Genomic DNA, 22888 nt, shown 5'->3' with positions numbered 1-22888 from the left:
AAATTCCAAGCATGAGCTGCATCAACCATCTTCTTTGCATGTTAACCTACGATAAATAAAGAATATTGGAGTGGAATTGAGTCATGTATTCAAAGGGTTTTTTACCGAAAAATTCAGATTGAAGAATTGTTCTTCAAGTGGTTTTGTAGCGTTGAGCTTCACTCCTAATTTCCTGTTGTTCAAGCTAATCTTAAGTCCCACAACTCATTCTAAAGCTCCCAACAGATAGTGGGGAAGATCTTGACGTGGTTCACGACAAGTTTTGGAGAAGACAATAGCTGGGGATCAAGATCTTGAAGAGTTCTACAAAGGTATGACTTCAAACCCTCTTATATTAGATGAGCAAGCTTTAGTTTTTGCCAAAATTAATGAATTAGAGTGCTTATTGATCCTTGTTATTTTCACTGCATGCTGATATACTCTTACAATGTTGATAGAGAACATTATAGAGGCCACCAACAAATTCCTACTAACTATCATCCTAGTTTAATAAACCATGATAATAACAATATTTGCAAACACCCTCAGGTTTTATTGGCGCAGGCACATCAGATGTAGAGAATATATCTTCTCAAGAGGAATAATGTTGGAATTTATGAAAGAGTCTAGAGAAAGAACCATAGCTTTGGAGAACACAACTCAGGTTCGTGGGAAAGCAATTCAAGATATTGAAGTGCAACTAAGTCAACTTGCCACTTTTCTTTAATCAATGCAAAAAGATAAATGCCCTAGTTGTTTTGAGAAGAATCCAAAAGTGGAATGCAAAATCTTGACATTGAGGAGTGGGAAAAAGCTAGCCACTCGTTTGATGGGTGAAGATGATAATAAGCTACTTGAACAAGAAGTGGAAGAGATCAATGACGAATCTAGTAAAAAACATGAACCTCAGGAAGTTGCTAAGGAAGAGCAAACAAAGGAAGTGGTAAAGGAATCATAATCATCTTCGAGTAAGTCTTCTACTCTTATACCTTTTGTGCCTAATAATATTCCTTAACCTTAGAGGTTTCAGAAAAAGAAATTAGATGAACAATTTTATAAGATTCTTGGGATTTTTAAGAAATTGCATATTAATATTCCATTCATAGAAGCTTTAGAACAAATGCCTAATTATGTAAAATTCATGAAAGATATTTTGTCAAAAAAGAATAAATTTAAGAAGTATGATATGATTGGTTTGACAGAGGAATGCAGTGCCATCCTACAAAAGATGTTTCCTAAAAAATTAAAAGATCTATGGAGTTTTACTATTCCTTGTGCTATTGGCTCTTTTACTATTAAGAAATCCTTATGTGATTTAGGTGTTTCCACTATATCTTATGCCTCTGTCTGTTTACAGAAAGCTCAGACTAAAGGAAGCTTTACAATTGGCTGACAGATCTTTCGCATATCCATAGTATATAGTTGAGGATGTGTGCTTGTCAATGTGGGCCAATTTCTTTTTCCTGTAGACTTTTGTGGTTCTGGACATGAAGGAGGATTCTAAACTCCCCATCATCTTGGGAAGACCTTTCTTAGCCATAAGGAGGGCACGAATTGATGTTGAGGAAGGTAAGCTAACTTTTAAAGTCAATCAATACAAGGTAAATTTTGGCATTTATCAGTCACTCAGTAGCTCTAATTAGGGAAGTACATGCCATAGGGTAGATAGAAAAGATGAAAACCCTACTAAGCATGATTTTGTATTACCTCCTATGCTATCTTATATGTGTAGGAATGATAAATTTGTTGATTTCCGTGGTTATGATAATATGATTGTTGACCCTCAGGTTGGTTATTATGATAAGTTATCTTTTAGGCATGGATATGATATTTTGATTTCAGGATGTGGAAGCATGAATGATAGATCTAAACAACCATGGGATCCGACGTGATGAATGAGTCTCGTCTAGCTAAGAGAACATTAAACCAAGCACTTGTTGGGAGGCAATCCAATTATTTATTGCTTTCTTTATTTTTTTTGTTTTTTCTTTAGATGTTTTCTTTTAAAAATCCGAGAGTTGCTCATTTTTTTTCATATTTTTCAAGGTCTATGTTTAACACAAAAGGTACTCTTTCCACTAGCCTATTTGGTGGACTCTCGCACGCTCCCAAGCTTTTTTCTCTATTCTTTATTCTTTTCTTGCATTGAGGATAGTGCAAATTTCTATGTTTGGTGTGGGAGGTGTCATTCATACATTTGTTTGTTTATCATGCTACGTATGTTGATTTGATTTTATGTTGCTATGCATGCTATTTTGAAAATTTGGAGAAAATTTTAAACTTTTTATTAAGTTTTGAAAAGCTTTTGGTTGGTTCTTTGTTGTGTGTTGTGATGTTGATTATACATGTGTGAAAGCTAGTGCCCCTAGATAAAATGATGCAAGTTTAGGGCTCTTTATAGTTAATGCTAAAGCACCTTAGTGGACATATTACCTTCTTGAAATGTGTAGATGCTTGATGATTGGTGCAAGAGCAAGAGTACGGGAAAACTGGAGAAGCTTTCTTGAACCTAACTTTAGTTTCAAGGTTTGAATTGAATCAGACTTGCATACATACATAGGAGATGATTAGATTTGGCCATGAACGACCATAATGATAGACTTGCTTGAATGTTTGTGCTTGAGTTTTCACCTAGTTATTCTTCGAGACATGAATCACTAGCACACTTATTTAGAACTTTTCTATTCTCTTTTTTCTTTTTTGCTCGAGACTAATTCTTATGTTTTGAGGTGGTGAAATGTACACAAAATGTGTGTTATTTTCCTTAGATTTGATCGAAGTGTTTTATTCTTTTTACCTAATAGGTTATCAACCTCGCCTTATATTCCTTGAACTTTTCAAGAAATTCAGACTTATGATGCATTAGATAAATATGGCCATATCAAGAATAATCATTAATGAAACTAATGAAATATTTAGATCCTCCTCGTGCTTTAATATTCATCGGACCACAGAGATCTGAATGTATAAGCTCTAGAATTTCTTTGGTTTTTTGACCTTTTCTTGTAAATGATCTTTTAGTTATTTTACCTTCAAGACATAATTGACACAGAGGTAGAGAGTTGTCTTCTAAATAATTTAGGAGCCCACTCTTTACCAATCTCCCAATCCTATTGAGATTTATGTGTCGAAGTCTTAAGTGCCAAAGATAGGCATTAGGAGAAATTTTTCGTTTCTTATTTTTTGTTTCAGCTATTTTAAACATTTCTACATTTAAAATAGTTTTTTTTTTTTCTCAATTGGTTTTAACACATACAAGTTATTTTCTAGTTTAGCAGAACATAATTGAATATCTTTTGAACTAATGAACACTTCATTGATATCAAAAGTAACTTTATACATATGTTCTAGTAAACAAGAGATCGATATTAAGTTCTTTTCATATTAGGTACATAATATACATTTCCTAACCAAATGTAGGCATCTCCGAAAAATAACTTCAAATCTTCAATTGTACAAGCTGAAACAACTTCACCTGTTCCCACCTTGAAAGTCATCTCATTCTCTGCCAGTTGTTTCCAGTAACTAGTTTCCAGAATGAAAGTGTACATATGGTTAGCGGTGCCTGAATCTAATATCTAGGTCAAATGAGAATTTTTCACTAAACATGTTTCGATAACAAGTAAATAATATTTATCTTGTTTCTCTTTCACAGCTTTCTTTAGTGCAAGATACTCCAGGCAATTTCTTCTACAGTGTCCATCCTTATTGCAATGGTAACATTTACCTTTACCAACTTTGGCCTTGCTCTTATTTGCAGGAGCTTTCTTTTTCCCTTTTCCCTTCTTCTTTATTTAAATACCTTTATCTTTTGAAGTAGAAGCTCCAGATTTCTTTCCAAAGGGTTAGTCCTAGATGATGACCCCTTATGAAATTTTTCAGAGGTTTCAACATTTTCTTCCCCTTCCTGACTTTTATTTTTCATTAGGGATTGATAACTCTGAAGCTCATTAAGAAGAGTAGTCAAATTGTATTCTATTTTGTTCATCACTACACTCGTTCGAAATTGCAGGAAACTCTTCAAAAAGATTCCATGAACAAGTTGACTTGGATCTTCTCATCTATGACAGCCCCGTTTGCTTCCGTGATATTGAAGTGGACCATCATGCCAAGACATGTTCCCTAACAAAGGTCCCCTCATTCATTCGGGAATTATAAACGTATTTGAGAGCATCGTGTCGAATGGATGAGAACGGTTGTCCAAACATCGTTTGCAATGACACCATGATCTTTCTGGCTGTGACCATGCTCGCATGTTTTTTAGTCAAGACATATGATATACTTGTTAATATGTAGGCTCGGGCTTTCTCATTCACCCTAACCCATTTGTCATATGCATCCTGAACGTTTCGGTTTGCGGTTAAGCTGGGAACTGGAGAACATTCCTCCATTAAAACAAACCTTAAAACATCCACAACTAGTATTGCATTGAGAGGTTGAATAACCTTCACCATTAAACTTATCGGAAGTTAAAATTTGGATAATAGAATTCGACATGCTGAAAATATAAATGAATTCTATTAGTAAACTGCTTTTAAGTCCAATTTTATTTCAGTAAAAATAATAATGTACCCATATTTCTTTAGTAATTGCAATGAGATTTTAGTGAGTCAGAATATATGCTACTGAGGGGCAGTCAAATACTCCTTTATTGAAGAAAGACATTCTTGACTAAATACTAATACAAGAATAACTCTCTATTCCTATAGCCATTTAGTTATCGTTTTTGGTTAAGAACTTACTAACACTTAGTAACACTAGTAAGTGTGACCCTCCATTTTCAGATTTCAGATAACGGTATCAATAATCTCCCGATTTGGAAGACAATGCTGAAGACGGAACTAGGAAACCTTTTTCATTTCTAAAGTTTGCGGTGATCCAATCCCTATGTTACAAACCTCCGAATGGGTGGTCGCCTAAAAACTATACATAGGTGAAACATAGGAATCTCATGGTGCAACCTAATGGAAGAGACCATAAGACATGTTGACACATTTCCTTCACTCACTTACTATGAACTACTTCCCCTATTCACCTTGTTATTGACCCATGCAAACACTTTTCGAATGGAGCATTTGCGATAAAAGCGACACAAAACCGAGCATGGACCTCACGGTGTGAACTCTTAAGGATGTGAGAGCTAAAACAATATCTCATATATATTATTAATCTCCCACTGAATTGTTCTTATTGTTTGGGTATATATTTTACTCAGGTATATTTCGACTAAAAACAACATAAGATTAGGTGTTTATCCAAGTATAACTTTTATATTTGGATTTAACCTATGAATGTCTAAGTGATTAAACAAGATTTAATAGCTCACACCACTCACGCATGCTCATAAAACTAGGTTAACAACATTAAAAAACTGGCTAAAATCCCTAAGTGCCAAGTGTTCCGTAAATCGTCAACTTAAGTACCTCCAACCATAGACAGGATTTAGCCTGGGTGACTTTGTAACCATAATTTTACAAGAACAACTTATTTTAATTAATTAAAACAAGTTCTAATGTGTTAGCCTTAGGTGAGCATACATCTTATCTTTGTTATAGACTTTAAATGTCTAATTCATTTTATAACACTTTATAAAACTATAGACATGCTTTTCCATCCATAACATACATGCATGATTATACATGCCTCAAAACCCTAAAGAGATTGTTGAACCTTCTGTAGAAGCTCACATAAATGCTAGGGTTTCCAAAGGTAGTTTAGTTTATGATGTCATTCTTGAATTTGGTTATGTTTTTGCTTATACGTTTGCTCAGACTCTTGCTCCTAAGTTTTGTTCTAATGTTGTTATTCTGAATTGGTGTGAATTTGAGAAGTTTTCTATTCCTACTTCAACTGCAATGTCGATTCGTGATAATGTTGAAATTGCTACTAATTTAAAAGGAAATGAAGGTGTAAAGACTTCTAATGAAATTTTTTTTAAGACTATACTTGATATTATTGATTTGCAAAGCGTTTCTATGGTTCTGACTATTATTGGCACTGGGCCTAGCGACAAGGCTTAAAATGTAAAAGAAAATGTCAAGACTATGTATGAGTCTTCCATTTTACCTGACAAAAATCCTGATAATGCTTATTTGTTGACCTCTGCAGCTTCTAAGAATGTGAAAAATGTTGGGGTATTTGAAGTTGACACTGATTCCAACGACCGAAGTTTAGAGCATTATCCCCACTCCAGTCATTCTAATGATGAAGATGACGTCTTTATTTGTTAGAGTTAATGATCTAAATCGAGTATATCTTGTAGTTTGAAAAGACAAATTATATATGTAATAAAATAATAGGTATTTTATTATGTTTAATTGCATTAAATCGATCCAATAAACTAAGATCCAACTTAAACATGTATGTTGAGACATACAAATGGATCACTTAAGTGATAACCTAAACGGTCTGTAGCAGATGGATAAGGCTAGATACCTTATCCTGGTGACATTATGCATGGTTTGCATTGCAGATGTTACAATTGTTGTAAAGTACTACAAATAATCTGATTCTGATCAGTCATGTGGAGACATGCGAGCGAGGGTATTCTATACAAATAGTTTGTATAAGACCAGATTACGAAATAAATAATCTCTCTATATAACACCATTGTTAGAAGAGACTTACATTTCACTAGAATGACCATAGGTGACTTGACCTTAATCCTGAGTGAGTTGTGAACTCCTGTCTACGAAAGAAATCCTTTGATTTGTATGGGTGAGAGTGACCTTTTTAAATGACTCAATAAGCCTACCATTTTGGAGACTTGTCTGAGTAGAGAGCTGGAAACACCACTACACAAGATGGAATTCACTCCTTTCCCGACTTTAAGGAAAGAAGATAAATTGCTCCCTTAATAGCTGATCCCGGTTCTTGAACATTGAGGCCTCAACCTTTCACTACTCTGAGAGGTGTTAGTTTTAGTTGGACTATAAACTATTTGTTCATTAGAGGGATTAGTGGTATTTATGGAATTAGATGTAACTACAAGGGTAAAATGATATTTGAAACCAGTTATAGTGTGAGCAATTTGTGAACGGTCAACTCGTTGTTTATTGGTTAAATCCGTGGACACATAAATAAATCTACAGGAGGAAGAGTACAGCTACCGGTCTTCAGTGAAGTGATTGACAGTTAATGAAAATTGATTAATTTAATTAAAGAGTTTAATTAGTTAATCTTACATCATTGGTGCTTCTAATCTGTAGGTCCATAAAGACCCCTTGTTAGCTCTCTAAAGGATATATAAAAGGAATGGTTTGAATTGTTCAAATTAATTGTATATTGATGAAATTAATATAATATGGTTAATTATAGATGTGATCCATAATTAATAGATAAAATTATATATTAAAGAGATGTATACATATAAATATGTGATAATTATATGTTGATTAATTTTATATTAAATATGATTTAATATAGTCGTTTAATTGATTAATTAATGGTTAATTAATTAATTAATTAATTTTTGTGACATCAGAATATCTAGAAATATTCGTCTGTGATATTTAGTTTGACATGTTCATTTTTGAAGTGCGACTTTTTATTCCAAATAGGGACTTATTTCCTTGATTGTAATCAATTATTTAAAGTGAATTTTGCGGACATTTTAGGGTTGCCACATTTGTTTAATTGAGCAAGACATTTTCTATACTTCGGCCAAACTATTCTACATCATGTTTTTCCACATTTCCTCAATATTCTGTTGTGCATGTTCTTCATCCTTTGAGTGCAACACTTCGAAGAGTTTCACATCTTAGGAGGATCCTAAGCCAGTGCTGCCAGCGAAGGGATTCTCGGTCTCAGGGGAGCCTAAAACTCAGTTTCAGAGAAGGAGTTCTCTATATAAGGAGGACCTAAGATTTGTCAGTGAAGAGAGTTCGTGTAGGGAATTGAATCCCAAGCCGATGTGGGAGGACGTGTTGCTTTCGATTTTTCCATTTTTAAAGAAACAAAAATAGTAAGCTAAAACAGAGTACAATAGGATAAACAACATACTTAGCATGCATTATAAAGGAGAAGCAAAAGGAAAGAACGATTCTTACCTTCGTAGACTCCCAAACTTCTCGAAATTCGTCTTATTATCCACAGAACATCTTCTCAACGATCACTGGCACTACCACAAGAATAACCTTGTTATTCTCTAGGATTCCAAGAGTTAGATGAGTGTCACTAACCCTTGGTAGAGGAAGAGGTATAGAGATTGTAGAGATAATGTATAGAGGAATTAATTTGGTGGTTAGGGTATGATTTTCACAAAATCAATTCTTGCCCAAATGAAAGCTCGGCCTAAATGGGCTAATATAATGAATTTATATAGAGAAGGGTTTTACCCTTTCTCCGAGCATTTCCCTTTTTACCCTTGAGACCAATTAATTAAATAACCCTTTATTTAATTAATTAGCCCATCAATTAAATAACCACATATTAAATCTAATTTAATATAGTTAATTAATTAATATAAATAAACATCACATATTTATATTTTTCCACCACTCTATCATTTCTTAATCAATTAAGTAACTATATTGAATCATATTTAATATGCAGTTAGTTAACATATAAATATCACATATTTATATGTGTACATCTCTTTAGGAATCCAATTCATGTAAATCTAATGCTTGAATCTCATTCAAATATATCTCTCTCACATAATTTGAATTATAAATTATATCTATAATTAATTACATATTAATCACATCAATATACAATTTTCTCAATTGCTTTGAACAATTCAAATCATTCCTCATTCATATTCTTTAGTAAGCTAACAAGAAGACCATATGGACTTACAAATCAGAAGCTCCAACGATATAAGATTATTTGGCTAAACTTATTAACAAAATTAATCAATATTCGTTAACTGTGGGCACACTCTAATAAAGACCCACATTTGTGAAGGATCCCATTGAAGGGAACCTTGAGTGGAAGCGAGATCGTCCCAATTTCCATTTTCCATTTACAAAATATCATGAACCACCCACTTACATGGATGGAGAGAAAAAAGAAGGTAGGGAGTTATTACTCCCACCCTAATTCGATTAAATTAATTTTTATAAAAAATTAATAAAATTAATTTATTTAAAAAACCATTTAATATATATATAAATATGATAACTAACTTATCATATAATATTTATATATTAAACTACATGTTATATAAAATATAACGTATAACCCATAGTTTTAATATTGTATCATATGCAATATAACCTATAGTTTCTTTTCTCTCTCATATGGCATTTAACATAAATCACATTTATATTAAATTTAACAATTATGAATCCAGTTCATATAATTAATATTTGAATCCTATTCAATTATTTATTTCCTCTCACAAATGTTATAACGTATCAAATACATTATAATAATTATATCATATATAATTAAAATAACTTAATTATATCATATATAATTAAATCCTTTAATTAATTTGAACAATTCAAATTAATCCAAAAACTGATTTTCATTTAATCTTATTGAGCTACCAAGGGGACCTCATGGACCTGTAGCTTGAAGCTCCACTGGTACATGAAAAATTAATCAAACTCTTTAATTAAATTATTCACCATCCGTTAACTGTCGGGCACTCCACTAAAGACTGGGAACTGCATTCTTTACACTACAAATATATTTATGTGTCTAGTGGATATAACCAACCAACAGTACGATGACCCTTCATAAATTGCTCATAAGTACAGCTAGGCCAAAATTACTGTTTTGCTCTAGTAGTTACATCTAACTCCTTAAGTACCACTGATCCTTCTAATGAATAATAGATCATAGTCCAACTATGACTAAACCCCTTTCAGGCCATGAGAGGGTGTGGCACCACATTGTTCAAGCTCCGGAATCAGCTCTTAAGGGAGCAATTTATCTACTTACCTCGACCTCGGAGAAGGAGTGAATTCCTTCTTATGTAGTTGTGTTCTCAGCTACCCAATCAGACGAATCCCCAAAATCTTAGGTTTGTTGAGTCAGCGATCTGGTCATTCTCACCCATACAAATCAAAGGACTGCACTCATAGGCAGAAGTTCACAACTCACTCAAGATTCAAGTCATGTTACCTATAGTAATCCTGGTAAAATGTAAGTCTCTATTATGAACGTTGTTATATGATGAGACTAAACATTTCGTGGTTCGGTCTTATACAACTCCTTTGTATAGAATATTTTTGTTCACATATCTATACATGAATGATAAGGATCGGATCATTTGTAGCACTTTACAACAATTGTAACAACTACAAAGCAAGCCATACTCACAGTGTCATCAGGATAAAGTACCCAGCCTTATCCATCTACTACAGACCATTTAGGTTATCATTTAAACATGATCCACCCATATGTTTCTACATACATGTTTAAGCTACAAGTTAATCTTGGATGTTAGTTTATTGGTTTGTGGTTAATGCAACTAAAAAAAATAGAATAAATTATCATATATTTTATTAAATAAACAATAAGTTTGTATAAAACATTCACAGACTATAAGATCCTACGAGATTTAGGAAATCAACCCCAACAAGTTGCACTCTTCCCACTATAGATATATTTCTGTATCCATGGATATAGACCAATAACAACAAGTTAGTCCCTCATGAGTGTTTATAACACCAACTGGGTTAAATTACCATTTTACCTTTGGGTTACCTCTTTATCTTTAAGTACTAATGTTTCTCTAATGAACAACATGTTTATGGTCCAACCATTAAACGGAAACCCCTCTCGGCTAGTGAGAAGGTAGAGACACCACTTAAGGGAACACTCATCTACTTATCCTAAAGTAAGGAATGAGTGAATTCCATCTTGCAATACTATGTTCCCAGTTCCCGACTCGGTCTTGTCCCCAAAATGGTAGGCTTATTGAGTCAATGAACTGCCCACTCTCACCCATACAAATCAAAAGACAATCCTTCATGAGCAGAAGTTCATAATATACTTAGGATTAAGATTAAGTTGGCTATGTCATCTTATTGAAATAGAAACTTAACTAGTCAACTGTGTTATATCTAATGGTTACTATTTTGTGGTCCCATCTTATGCAAACTCATTGCATGGGATAACCCTACTCACATGTCACCCATCTGAATAGGTTGGATCATAACGTTTGTATCAAATACAAAGTGGGTCGTATCCATAGCGTCACTAAGATAAGGTACCTAACTTTATCCCTATACTATAGACCCTTTAGGCTATATCTTGAACATTGATCCATGTATGTCTCCACATACTATCCAAGAATCATAAGACAACCTAGGATGTTAGTTTATTGAATTTAGGGTTATTAAGACAAAATAGTATACAACACAATCAATAACATTTATTGAATAACATCAATAACTCTTTATTGATGACGGTCAATTAATTACATTTACTATGTACGAGTTTTAGGGTATAAAACCCAACAATTCGCTGATCCAAAAGGAAGATAATCAATTGAGAAAAATCTCACACACTGTCGGGTGTCGAAGTGTCAAACACTAATATTAACATACTTAGGAGGAGCATAAGTTCAATTGAGAGGGAGTTTCACATATAAGGGGAGCCTAGGTGATGTTTGAGTTAAGCTCTACAGCGGTCACTATAGTATTTGGTGTATTACAAATAAGCACTATGTTGTAAACTACTTAACTCTTCAATATTAGTGGATTATCTTTCCTGGGCACTCTGCCCCCTAAACATAGGTGTTTATCGCCAAACTGGGATACCAACTATTGTGTGTCTTTACTTGTTTACTTATTGTTGGTATTTTTGTTGTAACAGTTGTTGTTAGTACTTTCTGTTTAACATTTGTATATTGAGTGACGAGTCATCCTATTTCCTTTTCCAACCTGGACAAGGTTGAAGGGATTAAATCTCATGTGGAAGTGCATGAACGAAGTGTCAATGTATAATAAATTTCGAAAACACATATATCAGAGAAATTAAACATTACATAATAAATAAATAAATAATACATAAGCGTGCTTTTGAGAGGATAAAGGAGAAGAGAGAAACTTACCGTCAAAGACTCTTCATATCATAACTCCTCTCCACGAAACGGAATAGCATGAGCCTCAAACTCAACGTACTCCAATTCTTCCCATGAACACCACTAATCACGAACAGTGGACACCACCAAACGAACATCCTTGCTATTCTCCAACAAGGAATAGAAGATTGTGGGATCCTCTTGTGTTTTGGGAAAGCGAAAGGAATCATATTACAGAGAAAAAAATGAGAATTCTGTTCTTGAATGTTCTATTCTTTAACTTTTTCCTCAAAAACTTCAACTTGATAGAGAGAGTGATAATGGAGGGAGAGTTATAACTCCCCTCTAGTTAACGAGGAAGGAGTTATTCTTATTAAATCTTATTTAATTTAATAATATATTTAAATATCATATATTTAAATTTTTATTTGAATCATATCCATAGTCTATAATTTTAATATGAATCTCATTCATATTAATTTTAATATAGTATTTATGAATCAAATCATATAATTAATATTTGAATCTTATTCAAATATATTATTCTCATATATTATATAGTATTAATTATAAATCATATTTATAATTAACTATATATGATAATGTGTCAATATACATAATAATTTGAATCTCATTCAAATATTTGTCTGTCTCATTAAGTATAAATCATATTTATGATTAACTATAATGTATCAATATATATTATATCAATTTGAATCTTATTCAAATATTTATCTCTCTTATACATATTATTAATTATAAATCATATTTATAATTAACTATGTATTATAAAGTATCAATATACATTATACTTTATATTAATCACATTAATATAAAATTTTTCTTAAATAATTTAAACAATTCAAATGATTCCAAAACCATTTATTCCTTGTATTATCCTTAGTAAGCTAGCAAGAGGGCCTAATGAATATACAGATTAGAAGCTCTAATGATACGAGATTAATTAATTAAACTCTTTAATTAATTAATCAACATTCATTAACTGCAGGTCACTCCATTAAAGACCCATAGTTGCACTATTCGCAATGTAGATATATTTCTATGTCCACAGATATAACCAATCAATAGTAAGTCGGCCCTTCAGAATTGCTCATAATTATAGCTGGGTCAAATTAACGTTTTACCCATGTATTTACATCTAACATCTTATGTGCACTGATCCCTCTAATGAACAATTAGTTATAGTCCAACTATAAACTAGACCCATCTCTAGTTAGTGAGAGGATGAGGAGTCTCATTGTTCAAGACTTGAAATCAGCCTTTAAGGGAACAATTCATCTACTTACCCTAAAATCAAGATTGAGTGAATTTCATCTTGCATAGCTATGTTTCCAGCTTCCTACTCGGACAAATTTCCAATATGTTAGGCTTATTGAGTCGACAAATTTAGTCACTCCCAACCATACAAATCAAAGGATTGCACTCATAGATAAGAGTTCACAACTCACTAAAGATTAAGGTCGAGTCACCTATGGTCGTCCTATTGAAATGTTAATCTCTTCAAGTAACAATGTTATAAAGAGAGACTAACCATTTCGTAGTTTGATCTTTATAAAAACTCTTTGTATAGGATACCTCCACTCACATATCACCATACGAATTATTATGATCAAATCATTTGCAACACTTCACAACTCTTGTAACAATTACAAAGTCGGTTGTATCCGTAGTGTCATTAGGATAAGGAACCCAACATTATCCATATACTACAGACTCTTTAGGTTATTACTTGAATACGATTCAGCTGTATGTCAACCACATACATGTTTAAGTTACATAAAATAACCCTAGATCTTAGTTTATCTGATTAAGTTAATGCATAAATTAAATAACTCTTATTTTATTAATAAAAATTTGTTTGTACAAGTTTACAAACTACGAGAACTATGAGATTTAGGACATCAATCCCAACAAAGGCACCCAACTGTATCCATATACTACAGACTATTTAGATTATTACTTGAACATTATCCAGCTTTATGTCTACCAGATGCTGTTCAAGTTACATAAAATAACCTTGGATCTTAGTTTATCGACTTGAGTTACACAAGTCTAATGGTCAAATAAAATAACTCCTTATCTTATTAAATAAATGAATTTTGTTTATATATTATAAACTATGAGATTTAAGGCATAGTTCCCAACATAAACTTTAGTGTCAATTTTATTTACATTGGTAATACATGGTTTTGATAGAAAAACATGAGGTTTAATTTTTAAGAAATTGTGTTTTCTGAGTAATGATCTCAATTTAAGTTCATTACATATATATATATATATATATATCACACATATATATTAGGGTCATTACAACCATAATGTGTCTCCCTACGTATCCTCGTGGTGCTTGGCTCCACTGCAATCTTGGGCATCCTTACGTAGGATGTCCTTCGAACAAGCAATTTCTACACACCTCTAGCTACAATGAACTCCATCCCACCATTTGACCTACCAAGAAAGCCAACTTAGTGAGTTGGCGGTTAAGCCCATTGGCCTCATCACTAGGGTCAACAACTCAACCATTAAGCATCCAACACCGATTTGAAAATTCTATCATGCTTGAACTGTCACAAAAAGAAAACAAATCAAAGTAAAAGGATACTTTAACTAAATAATTAACTAAGAAAAACTAATTGGCTTCCCTGACAACGGTACCAATTTAAAGAGGAAGGGGAAAGGGTGTGTAGTCTTCTCTCGGTAAATCAAATACATTAGTAATTCCGATCTCTACAACTATTACTACTAAATCATAGCATCAGTTGCAAGATGGGGTCGATTCACAGGGAAGCACAAGATATGTTTTGTTATGCTAATCTCCGAATTATAGCGGTAAATGAGCAGTTTTGTGTGGAATTAAGATAGAATGCATAAGGTAAAAGCTAACGGGTAAATGTAACCTTAAGTTGAAAACTCTAGTTATAAGCAATGAGGGATCCGACATAATTCTGATTACTAAATTGCCTTTACTAAACATTCATTTGAATTGCACTCTCTCAACGATTTACTTTGCTCAACCTACTCATCAATGTAACGGACTACCAAGTTGTTGGGTAAACCGAGCAAGCACCCTAATTATTAATTAGAGCTAAGGCCCTAATTAAACTAAATGCTTTGTCCTATTGGACTCAAGAGCGACCATGTAAGACTAACATATTCGTAATAAAATTAAGAGTTCCATTGTGTATGTCGTTTAGGTAGCCTAATTAACTAACCAATTAATCTTTGAACCTACATTGATTACGCAATTAAGGTCTACGGGCTGCCCGAGTTCCTAGCATACATGAATCAACTTTTGCTACTTGATTTAAGCTATTAGAAGAACAAGAGGAAAACATGTATATGGATAAGTTATTATTATGGTTTCTAACAAGTTCATTTTCGTTCATGAATTTCATTAACTAGTTCAGTTTAACTTCATAATTTTATGTGCTTGTGGGTTTATTATAATTCCCATATTTTCAACCGTAGCAAAGGTTGATTCATGTATTATGTTTATATATATATCAATTGCAATATAACGACCAAAATTCTTTATAAATTTTAAAGTTAGAGACTCTACCATTTAGAGAAAAATGTCATTTTGATCTTTGTGTTTTTAATAATAGATGCATTTAATCCCTAATATTTCAAATTAGCCGATACAGTTCTTGAATTTTCAAGAATAGGTTTAAACGGTTTCTCAATTAATAAATTTATTAAATTAAATATAAAATTATTAAAAAATATGATGCCCAAGATGAGTTGGAAAAAAAAATATTGTTTTAACATTTCTCACTTCTCTCTCTTTTCTCTCCTCTTTCTTATTTTTCTTCTCTCATTTCTCCTCTCTCTTATCCTCTCTTCTTATCCTCTCTTCTCTGGATCAGAAGTAACATTACATCAGCAGCAGTGTATGAACATAATTGATTCGATGAAATCTAGTTTGTGAGTCGTTTGAAATTTTTGTGTATTGTTAGGTACCTAGAATTTAAAAATATCACATAAGAATAAGACTTAAAATTTTTGTATTTAATATACTGGCACTGATATCGAATTAAGGTTTATATTTAGTATCTTCAAAATATCTCATCAATATACTCCCATCTTTGGTTATAGTTTATGCAATTAGCAAAATTCTTAAATTCATTTGTATAACTTTAGAGCTTGTAATTGGAATTTGAGAGTGAATGGCAATTGGATGAAACCTTTGAAGCATAAATATGTTGGCCCTATTCATCAAGTTTTACACTTGGAATAATGGGCTAGTCCTCCTCCTGCTGCTGAAGTGTTATTTGTGATCTTAAAAAAAATATGGAGATGGAGAAGAGAAGAAGAAGAAAGAGGAGAGAGAAGAGAGAAGCGAGAAATGTTAAAAAATATATTTTTTTCAACTTATCCTATTATATATTTTTTTTTTATTAATTTTATAAATTTATTAGTTGAGAGATTTTTTAAATCTATTTTTAAAAATTCGGTGAATGAAACGCACGTATTCTTTATAAACATAGAGATTTAAAAGAGTTTTTTTTTTTTTTTTCTTTAATTGAACCTGATTTGTTTGTTAATGGAAGACAACGTCACTTTTTGTTTTAAAAAAATCATTAGTATTTATTCGATTGACTTGCAAGTCCAACCACTAAGTGACCCCCTAAATCAACCTTAATATTTTAATTGGCAAAGAAAATTAGGGGGTGGGAATTATGTCCTTAAGTTAATGGAGCGAGAAGTTTCTGCGAAACTTTTTCAAACAATTGACGTCTTTTGGTCCAACTTTAGTGAAGAAATAGCATTTCATTCCTCAATTATTTATGGTTGTATTTGATTTAACATTTTAAATATTTAATTTTAAAATTAAGTTATTTTTAAAAAATTAAAAAGGTTTAACAATCCTTCAAAATAAATTTTAAAATACTTTCAAGATGTATTTTAAATAGTTTTTATCAAAAGAGATTAAATAAAAATGGTTGTTTTGAAAAAGTTCTAGTTCTCAATCCAAAAAGACCTTTTAACTTTATTTATAATACTTCTATTATTACTTCGGCATGATCAAAAGATATATAACTTGTGTTATTGACTCTAAAGTCTTGAGAAAAAAAAGTGTTTCTAGCATTACTCCGTGAATTAAGCTAAAGTTTCTAAACTTTGATATACCGTAGACACTTGGATTTGTTTTTTTAAAATATATTATTTTAATCATAAGGTTGTTGCCTTCTAAAGTTGGTGGAGACTTTGCAATAAGTCACAATTTTCAAGCTAATATTTTGATTTTTTTTTTAATATTTGCAAAAAACATGTTTATGAGACTTAGGAACTGGGTAAAATTAGTTATTGTTGGGCTTTTCCAAAGTCCTCTAAGGCCCATCCTGAAAAGAAAGACCTAAGATTGAAGGTCTGAGACGGAGCAAGTGGTTGGAAATATGGTCACGTTGATGATGATCTTGTTGGAAGCGTTGACGAGCCCACTCTAAATTCACTCTAAATTTCACAAATTTTTAAGAGAAGAAAGTTGTTCTCTTACAAAACTCAAGAACGCACCACAAAAGAATATTGTTCTCTTGAAACTCAGTTTCTTTTTAAAATTCAATTTGCTTCTATTGATTTTGATTCTTTTTGTCTTGAATAGAAATGAGGGAAATGAACTCTTTATATAGTACTCAAGAGACACTTCCTAAAAGACACAAAATAAATGAAGTACATGTATACATACCATTCATGTACTTGAACAATTACATGTATCTAGAAATGCATGTATCTTGAAACTAGAAATGTATCTAGGAATGTGTTATCCATAATGTATCTAGCTTATTAATTTCTAACATGGCCCCTTAAGCTAGACTTCCCTGACTCCGAGCTTTTCTTTCATTTTCAATAATAAATCTGTCTTTAATGCTTTTGTGAATATGTCTGCAACTTGATCTTGTGTCTTGCAATACTTGATATATACTTCTCCATCTTTGATCAATTCTCTGATGAAATGATACTTGATCTGTATGTCTTTGCTTCTTCCATGAAAAACTGGATTCTTCAAAAGTGAAATAAATGATTTATTGTCACAGAACATGACGGTCCCTTTCTCTTGAGGACACTTCAATTTATGTAGTACCTTTCTAAGCCAAAGTGCTTGACAACTAGCTACAGACAAAGAAATGTATTTAGCTTCCGTTGTTGACAATGCTACAACATCCTGCTTCTTTGATTCCCACAAAACTGCTTCAAAATCAATATTAAATACATACCCAGAAGTACTTTTGAAATCATCAATATTTCCTCCCCAATCACTATCACTGTAGCTAACAAGAACATTATCCACATTCCTTTTATAGTGGATTCCATGATCAACAGTTCCAAGAATATATCTAAGAACTCTCTTTCCAGCTTCCCAATGACTTCTCTTTTGTGATGACATAAATATACTCAATAAACTTACTGAGAACATAAGATCAGGTCTAGTTGTAGTTAAATACATTAAACTTCCAACAAGACTTCTATAGATGGTGGCATCAAAAGCTTCACTATCATCATCCTTGCTTAACTTTAAACCTAGTTCCATAGGAGTACTAGTAGGATAAGCATTCTCCATTTTGAAGTTTATCAACAAATCTTTTACGTACTTATTTTGGGAAATTGTAATCTCATTATCACCTTGTTTAACTTCAATACCAAGAAAGTAATGAAGTAAACCCATATCAGTTATCTCAAATTCTTTCTTCATGCTCTCTTTGAACTCGTCAATCATCATGTTTGAATTTCCCGTAAAGATTAAATCATCAAGAAATTACCATTTTCGTCTTCTTTAGTGTAGAGAGCATGTTCATATGGACATCTTCTGAAACCATCCTTCAAGAAAAAATCATCGATACGTTTGTACCAGGCTCTTGGTACTTGCTTTAGCCCATAGAATGCTTTCTTCAATCGACACACCTTATTTTCTTCTCCAATTTTGGCATAACTAGGGGGTTGCTCAACATAAATTTCATCCTCTAAATACCCATTTAGAAATGTTGACTTGACATCCATTTGATGAACTTTCCAGATTTTTTGTGCTGCAAGGGCTAACATCAAACGAACAGTCTCCAAGCGAGTTACTGGTGCAAAAACTTCTTCATAATTCAAACGAAACTTTTGTTTGTAACCTTTTACTAAGTGTATGGCCTTGTATTTCTGCTTTAGTTTTGTTCTATAGATCCATTTGACTCCAAGAGCTTTTCTATTCTCTGGTAATTTGACTAATTCCCATGTCTCGTTTCTTCTGATTGCATCAATCTCTTGATCCATTGCATCTTTCCATTTCTCATCTTGAATTGCTTCTTCAAAGTATATAGGATCAACATCTGCAAATAAAGCAAAATCAGCATGTTTATCATCTTGTATTCTTCTTGAAGTATTATAGATCTCTTGAATATTTCTTGTCTTCCTTGGAGTAGTTTCTTCATCACTTGTGGAATGTGATGAAGAAGATAAAGTCAGTGGTTGAGTCTCTTCAAGCTCCAAGTCTCGAGTATCTTCGTTCCATTACTCAGGTGTTCGAATCGACAATGCCACAACCATGAAGAGTCATTTACTAAAGTCTCAAAACAAACAAGTTTCTCATAGCATATTTTAATTGGAAACATTTTGTTGTGAGTCATGCGTACTTTCGTTATGAGACCTCCATTCTTGGTTCTAATATCACATATGTTATCTTTAAAGTTAACATCATGTCCTCTTAGGAGAAGTTGCCCAACACTTATAAGATTGTGTTTGAGACCTGAAACATAATACACATCAGTAATTCTTTTTGCTCCCTTTTTTGTCTTGACAAGAATATCTCCTTTTCCTTTGACCTCAAGCTTCTTGTTGTCACCAATCTTCACTACATTTTGATGAGATTCATCCAAAGATATAAAAATATCCTTTCTTCCTGTCATGTGGTTACTGCAACCACTATCAATATACCATATTTCCTCAGTACTTGTTTCTTGAACGTTAAATGTGAGGAAGAGAAGACCTTGATCATTTTCCTGTTGCTCATGCATTAGAGTGTTTTCTGCTTGATTAGAATTAGCCTTCTTAGACCAATAGACTGCTTGAAAATGTCCATAACGTATATAATTGAAACAATGTATGTGAGAAAAATCTCCACGACCACCACTTCTGCCTCTTCCTCTATTTGAACTTCTTCCCCTTCCTCTATTTGAAAAAGATTGATTGTCTCTGCTCTCTGACTCTGAATTTGTTACAACGTTGGATCGTCCATTGCCTCTATCGCCACATCCACCTCTTCTTCCACCAGATCGCCCTCTAGAGGAGGATTGCATATGAAAAGCTTCTTCTGAAAGAGTAGAATCAAACAACTTCAATCTGAGCTCATGCGATTGAAGAGATCTCATTAAGCTATTGATGGAGAGAGTTAACAATTCTTTGGATTCTTCAATTGCTACAACAATATGCTCATATCTTCTAGTCATGCTTCTAAGGATCTTCTCAACCACCCTTTGATCATCGATTGTTTCTCCATTTGATCTCAATTAATTAACAGTTAAGAGAACACAGTTGAAAAAATCTTTAATAGTTTCAGCATCTTTCATTCGAATTGTATCAAATTCAGCTCGAAGTGTTTGTAATCGGACCAATTTTACCTTTTCTTCTCTTTCGTACAAATTCTGCAATGCATCCCATGCTACTTTAGTAGTAGAAACTCCTAATATTCTTTCAAAAATATTTTCATCCACAGCTTGGTAGATGAAAAATAATGTCTTCTTATCTTTTTTTCTAGTATCTCTTAACTCATTGAGTTGTTGTGGTGAAAGACCATCCTCACTTTCTGGCTCTGAATATCCTCTGTCAACAATATCCCTAAGATATGAGATCCATAAAGAACCTTCATTTGTTGACTCCACCGTCTATAGTTTTTTCCTCAAAGCGAGGAAGTTAAGACCGCAACATGTTAGATGACATCTTTCAATCCTTTTTCTCTTATACCGCTTTGTTGAAAGCATTGACGAGCCCATTCAAAATTCACTCTAAATTTCACGAACTTTAAAGAAACGAAACTTGTTCTCTTCCAAAACTCAAGAACGCATAAGAGAAGAATATTATTCTCTTGAAACTCAGTTTCTTTTTAAACTTCAATTTGCTTCTATTGATTTTGATTCTTTTTGTCTTGCATACAAATAAGGGAAATGAACTCTTTATATAGTACTCAAGAGACACTTCCAAAAAGACACAAAATAAATGAAGTACATGTATACATACCATTTATATACTTGAACAATTACATGTGTCTAGAAATGCATGTATCTTGAAATTAGAAATGTATCTAGGAATGTGTTATCCATAATGTATCTAGCTTATTAATTTCTAACAGATCTTACCAGACACGTTGAAGGTCTGATTCTATCTCAACCACTCATATCTCTTTCTGATATCTTTTCAACAAAACAACTTTCATTCTTTGGTTTTGTTTGTGTTTTACATTCGAGAGAGAAAAGAGAAAAGGGAGAAGAGGAAGGTATTGAGAACGTGAAGAAGTAGATTATTTGCAACAATATTCAAGCATGCAGAGATGGGAGAAAGAAGAAGAACATCAGAGAGTTAACGTGGTTCGACAATAAAAGCCTACATCCACGAGAGGAGCTATATTCAGAGTCTTTGAGGATTTACAAAGAGCTACAGAAAAGATAAGATCTTTCACACCATTAGCTTCTAGCTTAGTTCCTCTTTATATAGGGTTTTACAAGTTTAGTTTGAAGGTGTATTTTTTAATGAGAAAATGTTTGATTTCACTAAAGTAATTTATGTTTTGCAATTCTCCATCTTGAAATCAACATTTAGTTTATTAATATTAGCTTCTCTTGACTGATCACTTCTTCAATTATCCTTTTTCAGGTAGCTCAAATCCAATGATGTCGATGCATTTCTAGAGTTTGAGTTGAGTAATTGCATTCGTCAGCATGTCTGAAGCGTTATCAGAGATATGAATTTTAAGAGCTCCAATCTTCTTTTCTTTTATATGTTCTTTGATAAAGTGATATTTCACATCTATATATTTAGTATGATTATGACACTGAGGATGTTTAAATAGATGTATAGTGGTAGAGAGAGCTACCACTAATTGCAGTGAAGCTTTCCAGCTTAATACATAGCTTCTAAATAGGAAAATATACCTTGATAATGACCTTCTCTTATTGAGATCCCCTGTATAGTCTAAGTCAACAAAGCCAAACAGCTCAAGTTCTATGTAAATGCTTTGTTGGTATAGGAGTCTAGCTTCTATAGTGCCCTTTAGGTACCTCAAGGTCCATTTAATGGCCTTCCAATGTCTCTTGTGAGGGTTAGCCATGTACATACTGACCAAACTAGTTGCATAGGCACCCATTAATTTCTCGCAGTACTTAGCTTAACTAATTTATAATTTGTGCTCTATTTTAGATCTTTCAATATCAATGCCAAGGATTCTTTTTGCACTGCCCAAATCTATCATTTTAAACTTTAATTTTAGGAGCTTTAACTTGTTTCAACTCATCCTTAGAGCTTCCTTCTGATAGAAGCATATCATCTTTCAGCATGCTTTGTCCTCACTCACATGCATCCTAGGAAAACTTCCAGGAGGTGTTCTTATGATTGAGCCACTGAAAAGGAAGGTGCACCTTATTGGAATAGTTAGTAACTTGAACCACATCTTACTAGGAGAGGTTCCACTCTGATACCATCTGTAATGCCCCAAGGCCCAGAATTCAGACCAAGATTCGGAATCCAGATTCTGATGACCCCTGGCATTCCCCTGCGTCCCTTGCGTCCCCTGTAACCTGGCTAAATCATCCTCACTTGGATTCTGATTACCCCCGGCATTCCCCTGTGTCCCTTGCGTCCCCTGTAACCTGACTAAATCATCCTCACTTGCCTTGAATGCTTTTTAGAAGTGAAAGTTGTCCCCATAACATAAACCAA

General features: G+C 32.9%; 1 protein-coding gene across 1 annotated transcript; it reads right to left on the bottom strand.

Moving 5' to 3' along the window:
* Positions 1 to 18718: 18718 nt before the first annotated feature.
* Positions 18719 to 20406, bottom strand: LOC150032084 (uncharacterized). Its single transcript, XM_090308382.1, has 2 exons — positions 19608 to 20406; positions 18719 to 19461 (listed from the first exon to the last, which is right to left on the bottom strand). Exons 1-2 carry the CDS (start codon positions 20404 to 20406, stop codon positions 18719 to 18721), a joined length of 1542 nt encoding a protein of 513 aa, XP_090164508.1.
* Between the last annotated feature and the right edge of the window lie 2482 nt (positions 20407 to 22888).

This window comes from Benincasa hispida, chromosome 12 (assembly GCF_027475165.1).
Source record: "Benincasa hispida cultivar pf3 chromosome 12, pf3_genome.v1.1, whole genome shotgun sequence".
NCBI lineage: Eukaryota > Viridiplantae > Streptophyta > Magnoliopsida > Cucurbitales > Cucurbitaceae > Benincasa > Benincasa hispida.
This window is presented reverse-complemented; position numbering and strand designations above follow the sequence as displayed.